The sequence below is a fragment of the Fukomys damarensis genome, unplaced genomic scaffold (genome assembly GCF_012274545.1).
Source record: "Fukomys damarensis isolate Sample0158 unplaced genomic scaffold, DMR_v1.0_HiC HiC_scaffold_39, whole genome shotgun sequence".
Taxonomy (NCBI): Eukaryota; Metazoa; Chordata; class Mammalia; order Rodentia; family Bathyergidae; genus Fukomys; species Fukomys damarensis.
Window position 1 is genome coordinate 83,213,646 of NW_022900951.1, and position 10,428 is coordinate 83,224,073.

General features: G+C 38.2%; 1 protein-coding gene across 2 annotated transcripts in view; it reads right to left on the reverse strand.

Moving 5' to 3' along the window:
* The window catches only part of Morc4 (MORC family CW-type zinc finger 4), a 64,755-nt gene that overhangs the window by 23,953 nt on the left and 30,374 nt on the right, over positions 1–10,428 (reverse strand). For both annotated transcript variants that reach the window (XM_010614066.2, XM_010614067.2), the window contains exon 9: positions 2,106–2,195. In XM_010614066.2, coding sequence (XP_010612368.1) covers positions 2,106–2,195 — 90 coding nt within the window. The remainder of the gene's footprint in view (positions 1–2,105; positions 2,196–10,428) is intronic.

A 10,428-nucleotide genomic window follows, 5' to 3' on the forward strand; every position in this document is an offset into this window, starting at 1 on the left:
TATATATTATATATAAGATATTGTTAAACTTACACTGTTTTTATAGATATTTCTACAGAACAGTGTGGTTCTTTTAACCCTTGGTTTAGTGCTTTTCTTATCATTTTAAATGATTCTTTTTTCCCTAGTTATAAATCATAAAATCTCATCACAGAAAAACGGAAGATACACAAAGCACTCATAATTCTACCACTCAAATACAATGTCTTTTTTTTTTAAGGTACCAGGGATCGAACTCAAGCCCTTCCACTTGCGAGGCAGGTGGCAGTACCACTAAGCTAAATCCCTGGCCCCAATGTCTTTTTCTTTTTAAAATTCTTTTTTTTTCTTTTTTGAGAAAAGGTCTGTCTGTGTATTTCAGGTTGGCCTTATAGTTCAAGTTGAATTCAGTTTTGTGGCCCAGGCTGGCAATGAAGTCATGGTGATCCTCCCAAGTTCTAGGATTACAGGAGTGCACCACCTACCTCACCAGGTTACAACTGTTTTAATGGAGATGGTTTGTATACATTTTTGGACCCATAGCTTCCTATCTCTTAGGTCTGGTCTGCTTCAGACTTGCAACCTTTAAGCTCTAAGCTCGGGCTTGATCTCTGATTTCCATGCACATTTTCACACAGATACTGTTTCATTTAGAGCCACAGTCAACAAAAAGTAGTTTACAGGGTGGGGTGTCATATTAGCTTTGGATTTACATCCATATATATGGAGTCTCCTACAAAAAGATGTCAATTTTGTGCCCTCAGAGACAAGAATACATAATGACAGTGACTTTCTGCTTTGGGTTACATGTGGATCATGGTGGATCCTTCATTCCAGGCAGGCAGGAGAGGCTTTTAACTCAGGTTTGCATTAAATAGGAAGTTGAGGGAGCCATACTGTATTTCCTCTCTATTTTTTCTGCAAAGCATATAGTGGTTAAGAACTGTAGTTTAGGGGCCTGACTGCCTATATTTGAACCTTGGCTCTATCATTTTCTGCTTGCTAAGTTTGAGGAAGTTACTTAAATTCTCTGTATGTCAGTCTCTACAACTATAAAGAAATAATCTATTTTAAGACTTATTGTGATGATTAAATAAATTACATGTAAAGAACTTAGAACAATATCCAACATATAATTACTCATAAATACCAGAATTACAATTCTGTCTCTAGTACTACACTATCAGTATATAATATTTGTTTCACTGCATTAATCATTGCTAATTTGAAAGATAAAAAGAGCATCTTAATTTGCATTTCTTTGAAAGCCACAGAGGATGGACATAAATTGAGATCCTTAGAATAAGGATGAAATAAACATATAGCTGTTGATTTCAATTTCTACTTATTCAATTATTAGTATGTTTATGACACATAATAAATACATTCAGCATGGAGAATTGGTACATATACATATCACATCTTGATCAATTTTACTTCCCCTTCTGCTACTCTCCTTCCCAAATGAACTTTAAACACTCTAATCTCTATTTTGACAGTGATGTAATTGGAATTGTATGTGTTGATATTCATTCTGTCCTCTGTATTATACTCCTTTTCTGACTTACTGATGCATTTCATCCCATTCAGTGTGTAATTCCCTATATTAGATGCAAATTCTACCTTGTCTCTAATATGGTGGGTTCTCTGTTTCTCTTCTGAAATACAAGTTCACTTCCAACAATATTCTGTAGGAATAAGAAGGGAAATTTGCTAACGTGTCTGAATACCTACTCTATGACAGGCACTGTGCCAGAAGTGAAGTAAATTATTTATTCAAGTCCATCCAACTATTAAGAAGCAGATGTTGACTTTACACCTGGGATTGTGGTGAAAAGACCCAAGATTGGGTCTAATTTAAATGGTCATCATCTGCCTCTATATTACACTGCCTCTATTAAATCGACAGTACTAAATTCTTCACATTTATGATCCAAACTGCATAAGTGTTAAACAAGAATGAAGAGGATTAGAAAATGAAGCAATTAGTACCTGTGTTTTCTCATTTTTGGCTGATTAAATTTTCTGGTGTAAAAAACATTTTACCCTTGTTGTCTCCATTTGGTCTATGGACATTACCCTTAATACTTTCACATATGATATATTTTATTACTTATGTTACTGGCCTGGTTACAGCTGAAGTTTCACATTTCTCTTGAGATGTCTTTTCCTTCCAATAAGCATTGAGCTTCTGAGCAAGGGCATTTATTGTAAGTCTGAAAGAAAATGTAAGAGAAATGTCAAGGTTCAGCATTGTTGAATAATTTTTCCATTTTTGAGAAGCCCCCATTTAATAAAAACAATTTAGAATATTCAGCATAGTTTGGAACATATACACATTAAGAAGCTAAGATGGGGGCCTACTGACTTTGAAAACTATGTATCATATTAACAAAGTCATACTATTGAATAACCACTTTAGTTCAAAAGATAAAATGGATATAAGACCTAAAAAGTAGAGTTCTACAAATTTTCAGGGTTGTGGGATCATGGAAAGGGCAAGTTGACGTCAGAGACTACAACAGAAAACCACTTTTCAGACATGACATAGCCAAATTCTGCTAAATTGATAGGGAGTTATTTGTCAGATAACTGGTAAATAATTCATAATCAAGTTAAAACTCAGATGATCAAATACAGCACTCTATAAATCAGCGAAATATTAACTTTAATATGTCTATAGCTTCTGCATCTAAATGTTGATTAGAGCGATAACAGCACTAATGGGCAAAAATTCCCCTTCAACATCTACTACACAGCTGTTATAGCTCATATCTAGGTGTTCATCCAGAGCCTCATGCACTCATAGGTGGGGCTTTTCAAGAGGTATTTGGATTTAGGGTGTGTGCATAATGAATTAAGGGTGTGTGACATCTGGATCAGTCCCTTAATCCAAGTAGTGTAGTTCTGGATGTGGCTGAACAAACTAGTGAGAGGCAAGCCTCAGCCTCGGTGTGGGTGGCACCAATAAGCTTGTAGCCTGGACCAAATATAAAGGGACAGAAATAAGGCCTTCTAGCCTGCTATGCTATGGACTATTTCTCCTCTGCTATGCCCTTCTGCCATGCTACCCTGCTGTGGAGCCAGCTGACTATGGAATGAAACCCCTACAAATGGTGAGCTAAAATAAGCCTCCAACTTGTGAGTGTTGAGTATTTTGTCCTGGTAATAACAAAGTAACTAAAACAGATTTTGGTACCAGAGAAGTGGGGTCCTTGCTGTGACACTACCTGACCATACTGTTCAGAAGCCTTTGGTACTGGCTTGTAGAAAGAGCTTAGAAAGGTTTGGAGATGCCTGCTGAACAAACAGCCCTGGAATGCTGTAAGCTGCATTTGATGGGAGATTCTAGTCAGAGCTCAGAAGACCAGAATGCTGATAAAAATGCCAGTGGCAAACACCAGGCTCAGATGGTTTCTGTTGGGAAGAAGGACTCAATATCATGTGTGCTATGTTCTGGCAGAAAATTTGTCTACATTTTGCTCATGTCTGGAGAAACTTCAGGATAGGAGACTAATCTGGCAGGAGAAATTTCAAGGCAGTCTAATGTTGAGGTGGTAGTATGGCTACTGTTGGGGGCTTTAAGCCAGATCAATGTTGAGAATCAAGAGCAAAGGGTCCAGCAGAATAATTTAAAAAGTTTTTAGTCTGGCCAGAAAGAAAACTCCAGTAAAACTGTGGCCTACAAGATAGAACAGAGGAGGGCCAGGGATTAAGTTTAGTAGGGCTGCTGCCTGCCTTACAAGCACAAGGTCTTGAGTTCAAACCCTACTACTGCAAAAAAAAAAAAAAGGAGGAGAACTTGGTTGCTGAAAAGCTTAGCAATAAAAAGCCAAGTATTTCAGAAGAGGGCAATAGAAACGATGACCCGAGGGCATGACAAGAACCAACCAAAATTCTGCTTTTTACAGACTCAAAATTTCAAAAGTGAAAAACTTTGCTTTGAGAGGAAAGCCAGAGTGTTGTGCTCCAGAATGGTAATGGCCTAGATAAATGTGTTCCTCAGGATTAGGTCCATAGTGCTCAGCAATCCAGGCACTCAACCCTTATGTCCAAGAGAGAAGGAAGCCCGGCTACAGCTCTAGCTGCCATCCTTGGTGTCTGTCATCCATATGATGCTGGTTTTAGGCACATGCAGAATGCAAGAGTTGTAGGGTCAGGAAAGCTTCTACCCAGATCTCAGAAGGCCTAGGTCAGAAAGTGTGACCTTAAAAGAGCAGTGTGTGAAATAGTGAGTGTAAAGCTGAAGGTGCAGTGGAAATCCCAGAAGGTTGCAGAAGCCAGGAATGTGGTTCATCAGAGGAAAGCCACAAGGAGTGAGCAAAGGAGGCCCAAGAGAAAGCCACAAGAGCTACAATCACCAGCAGTGGCACAGGGATGGAGCCACTCAAATACGACCTTTGGAGTATACATCTTGCTACAAATTGCCCAGGTACTGGACATGGAATTATGGGATTTATTTTTTGTCCTACTGGATTTCAGTCTTGTTTCAGCCCCATTCTCTTCCAGCCCCCTATTTAAAATGGTAATGTTTATCTTGTGCCACTGTATGTTGGAAGTGTTTAATTTTCTTTTCATATTTACAGAGGCTTGCAGCTAAGAGTTTGCCTTAAATCTCAGAGAATTCTGACTTGGACTTTTCAGCAATATTGAAACTGTTAAGACTTTGGCAACTCTTCAAGATGGACTAAATGCATTTTCTGTAAGGGTTGCACATGAATTTTTTGGAGGCCAGGGCAAAATGTTTTGGCTTGTATCTAGATATTCCACCAAAGCCTCATGCACTCATAGGTGGGGCTTTTCATAGGTGGTTTGGATCTAGGGTGTGTAATATCTGGATTAGTCCTTTAACTGGATTAGCAGAGTTTTGTGTGTGGCTGAATGTATTTACTGAAAGGGGAAGCTCCACCCTGGGTGTGGTTAGAACTAAGCAACAGGCTTGTAGCCTGGATGGATTATAAAGAGACAGAAAGAAGGTAGGCTTATTGCCTTCCTGTCTTCTAAACTACAGACTGTTTCTTCTCTGCATGCCCCTCTGCCATGTTACTGTGCCTTGGAGCCGGCTGACTATGGAGTGAAACCCCTACAAACTGTGAGCTAAAATAAACCTTTCCTCCTTCAATTTGTGAGTGTCAGGTATTTTGTCCCAGCAATGAGGAAGTAACTAAAACAATAGCTATTATTGGAGGATGCAACTGAGTTCTGGTTCTTGCTCTTTTTTCTTTTTTCTTTTTTTTGGTATCAGAGATCAAACTCAGGACCTTTTGCTTGCCAGACAGGCACAGTGCCACTGAGCTAAATCCCTGGCCCTCTTGCTCTTTTTCTTATTTCTCTTGTCAAATAAACAACAGTAGGTTCAGGGTCAACAACAAATACAATGTGTAAAACTCAAAACCTGAGTTTACTTTTAAAATTGTTAACTTTCTTTAAAAAAGACTGATAATTTTGTAATCAATAATTCACATTTAATTCTACAGCCCAGGATTACAATTCAGTGTAGATCTATATAAACCTAGGACACTCCAAATTTAAAATTTAGATATGAATTTTTCAGTACTGGAAATTGAACCCAGGGCCTTACATATACTAGGCCAGTGTTCTGCCACTGAACTACATCCCCAGCTCTGTTTTAAAATTTTAAGTTGACTGAGTATTGCTAAGTTGCACAGGCTTGCCTCAAACTTGTGATGCTCCTGTGATGCCTCTGAGGTTGCTGAAATTACAGGTGTGCGCCACCATGTCCAAAAGAATTTTAAAAATCTTCACTCTCTGAATCATTCTTCAAGAATTTTGCAAACCACTGCTCTTCATAAGACAATCTTTCTTACCTACAAATTACTCATATTAGATTCTCACTATACAGAGATTAAAACAATCGTGAATTATCCTATAAATTCTTATTTCTCCTTAACCTACCAATATTTTTACCTCTGTGTTTCTATCGTTCCCTCAAGTTATAGATCAAGAACTATGCTTTGTCTCCCCTTAAAAGTCTACTTAAAAATCTGCTTCAAAAAGAAGTAGATTCCATGGGTTTCTGGGAAAGTGTCAGAATAGGAGGTACATAAAAGATTTTTATCTCCTTACCTAGACAACAATTGCATTGGTAGAATCCACCTGATATGAGTATTTTGGAACTATGGTAGCTACTGAAAGCTTACAACTTCCAATGGAAGGCTGAGATGGTAGAGTGTTAATTTTGGTCAATATCAGCTTTTAGCTCAGTAGCAACTACCCATGCCCTACCCCGATCCCTATAGAAGGCAATTCTCTGTGTAGGAGCCAGACTAGGCAAAACAAATGGTGGCTTCCAAAAGTAGAGACCTGGGATGTGAGGGTGATCTGGCTGCTTTATCTGTCACCCCAAGCAAGGGTTGATTCAGCTGATCTGGCTGGCTAGGCGGGTGTCTCCTTCCTCCCTCACCACTCCATGTGCATCCCTTCTGAAGCTGTGCACTGGAAGAATATAACCACTCCTGATAGAGAAGGACCATTTCCTTCATCAAGGGTACATGAGTAGCTGCGCCACCCTGCTAGAATCTCCAAACAAGCTCCCAAAATTAGGGACCTGTGCTCTCATGAATAATTACTAGTTCTAATCACAGAAATATAGACAAAAGGGCAGACGGCCAGTTTTGCTGTATTTCATCCATTGTTATGATCCTCTTGACTGCTAGCTGGAGTGATGTCCAGGTGATTCAAAAGGCTGACACCCCTCACCCTTCACTTTTTACTTTTTCCTATTTGTGAGCCAGATGTTAAAGGTTAAGACATTCAAAAGCAACCAGGCACACGGAGAAAGTTAGAAAAAGTCACAGTGATAGCCCAAGGAAAGGTGCAGGTTCAGAATATAAATGAGAAGACCTTAATTTTATATTTCAAAGTGCTCTTCGATAAGAGAAAGCCTACAACAAAAAGTAAATAAATTAACCCTAGAATACAGTACTAGGAAAGGGGTAGGGAGAATCTGATTTCCAGAGTCACCATGATATGAGATTCAGGTTTTTACTAGGAAAGGGGTAGGGAGAATCTGATTTCCAGAGTCACCATGTTATGAGATTCAGGTTTTTGTTTGTTTGTTGTTTTTTGAGACAGGGTCTCACTACGTACTTCAGACTGACCTGGAACTCACTATGTAGCCCAGGCTGGTCTTGAACTCACAGCAATCCTCCTGCTTCAGCCTCCTGAGTGATGGGATTACAGGCATGCACCACATCTGGCTGAGATTGTTTTTAACAAACAAACAAAAAAACCACAAGGCATACAAAAAAACAGGAAATATGGTCCTTTCAAAAGAAAAAACTAAGAAGAAACTGCCCCTGAAAAAGATTCAATGATAGATATACTGGAAAAAGGCTTTAAAACAACTCTTAAAGAGGCCCAAAGAGCCAAAGGAAGATGTAAAATACAATAATAGATATTTAAACAAATAGAAATATGAAGTAAAGAGACAAAAAGTAAAAAGAAACAAAAAAGAAAGGCCTGGAGCTGAGAAGTATAGTAGCTCAAGTGAACAATTCACTAGAGGGTCTCAAAGGCAGATTTGAGCAGACAGAAGAATGAATTTAAAAATAAATTATTGAATCTGTGGAAGAGAAATTAAAAATGAAGTAAATAGAGCCTAAGAGATATGTGGGACACTATTAATGGTGTAACTTAGGCATTGTGGCATCCCAGAAGAAGAGATAAAGGAACAGAGATTTTTTTTTTAAACCAGCAATCGAACACAGGACCTTGTGCTTGAGAGGCAGGCAGCGGAGAACACGGAATATTTGAAAAAATAATGGCTAAAATTTTCCCAAATGTGATGAAAGACATGAATTTAAACATTCAAGAATCTCAACTAACTCCAAGTACAATGAATTCAGGCCTATTCTAAGACAAAGTTATAGCCACACCATTGAAAGACAAAGAAAAAGAATTTTGAAAGCAGCACATTCAAGGGATACTTGCAGTTTATAATTGTATCCTTTGTTTTATACCTGATTTAGGAGAACACTGGAAAGAAATAATTACAGGTATTAATCTAAAAGCCAGTATTATTATAACTTTGGTTCTACTCCACGTTTTGTGATTAAGCAACTAATGCATTAAGTTATCTGTTTATGGTTTTTGATACACAATGTATGCAAATATAATTTGGTGACTGATAAAATTAGAATCTAATAACATTGGTAACTATGAAGAGCAGTTCTCACTTACCAGGATTTTATTGTTGCTGTTGTTGTTGTTGTATGCTACCTCTGGGCCAAGGATCAGAATGAAATGTAAATTTAAGGTCTTCTCACATTTTTCTTTCTTTTTTTGTACCAGGGATGGAACTCGGGACCTTGTGCTTGCCAGGCAGTTGTGGCACCACTGAGCTATATCCCCTGCCCCTCTTCTCACATTTTCTAAGCCTATACCTTTCCCTGTGCATAGACAGTGTCTTTCTATTTTTGTGGTAGCAGAGTTGTTAAAGGAACAAAATTTTTGTATTGAACTGAAGCTGGTATAAGCACGATTTAAGGTTGCTAAATGTAATCCCTATGATAACCACAAAGAACATGGATAGCTAGGGCTCGGGATGTGGCACCATACCTGCCTGGCAAGCTCAAGGTCCTGAGATCCATCTCTGGTACTGATTAAAAAAACAGCTAAAGAATATACAGAAAAGGGGGCTTATCAGCCATTTCCCTGTATCACCAGCAGCCCCGAGGTCACAAAGATGATGGAATAAGAACTGGGCTGTGCAGAAGCAGATACCATCTAGTGTCAGTCACTGAAGCTGCAGCAATTTTGGGGAATTTGGCTGTGTAATGAAAGAGGCTTTGAAAATGTAGAACTGGGAGTCACAGAAGAAAAGAAGAAAGTTCCAAGAAGAGTCATCCACTTTGTTAGTGGTGAAACAAAAGAATAAGGGACTAGAAAAGAAAGATGTTTTGCCTACTATTGCTCTTGAAGAAGAAAACAGGATGTCTGAAGAAGCAGAAAGACAATTCCAGCAGAAAAAGCTGCAGGCTGATTCTATCATTCAGACTGATCAAGCAGAAACAGTGATATCCAATTCATTTGTGAATCTTAATTTTAAAATGGAGGAAGACTTTAAAGTAATTACAAACAAAGGCAAACAAAATCCAAGCTCTGTTGCACCATAGAATGAAATGACTATCAACCTTTGAGATTTTTGTTTTTCTTGTACCAGAAACTTTCAAGGTCTCTGTTCAGAGGAATTTTAAATAATTATTTATATTTTAAATTATTAACTTATCTGGAAAGGAAAAATGTTTCATCATTCTTAGGCTCTATGTAGTAAGTAAGTCAGATCTGAAGTTTGGATATTTTTACTATGCTTTCACTGTGTGTTGATTTAAGCTTTAGCTTTTTATTTTTTTGGTAGTGCTGGAGACCAAACCCAGGGCATGCTAGCAAGTGCTTTGCCCCCGAGTTACATCTGCAGCCCAGTGTTTTGGTTTTAAAGTCATCTTTAAAAAATATTAAGGCCTTCTACCTCACCCCACAAAGAATGGCTGCTATCAAGAAATCAACCAATAACAAATGCTGGTGGGGTTGTGGGGAGAAAGGAACCCTTCTCCAGTGTTGGTGGGAGTGCAGATTGGTGCAACCACTATGGAAATCACTATTGGGATAACTCAAAGAACTACAGTTAGAGGTTCCATTTGACCCAGCTATTCCTCTGCTGGGTATCTTTCCAAAAGAATTAAAAGAATCATATCACAGTGATATATCGCACCTATGTTTATAGTGGCACAGTTCGTAATAGCTAAAACTTGGAAACAGCCCATTTGCCCATCCATTGGAGACTGGATAAAGAAGATGTGGTTTTTCTATAAAATGGAATACTACTCAGCCATGAAGAATGAAAAATTAGACTCATTCATAGGAAAATGGACACATATTGAGGATAAACTCCTAAGTGAAATAAATAAGTCACACACGTATAAATGCCGAATAGTTTCTCTGGTGTGAAAAAGTATAATGGTATATAAGATCCTAATGGATTATTGACAATGTGAAATAGGAAAAAAAAGGATAAAGGTGTAGGGGAAATGGGAAGGGTAGGTGAAAGGTAATAAGGGAAAAGGAAAAAAAATGAGAAAATGAAAAAGTGGAAATAAAGTATTTGTAAATAGGGAAGGAGGAGGGGGTTAAGGGAGGGCAGGGACAAGGGGAAAAAATGAGAACCAAGACCTGTCATGTAAAGGTACAAGATCCCAATGATGAATGTAACTGTACTGTATACCTAAAATGTACCAATAAACTCAATGAGAAAAAAAAAGAAATTAAGGCCTCAATAAATTAAGGAGAGTTAAATTAGCAAGCTTGTTATTTATGCATTTCTAAAAGTGGAAAAAATAAGGCTAATGGGGGCGGGGATTTAACTCAGTGTTTCCACCTCCTGCCTAACAAGTGCAAGGTCCCCTGAGTTTGATTCCCAGTTCAAAAAAA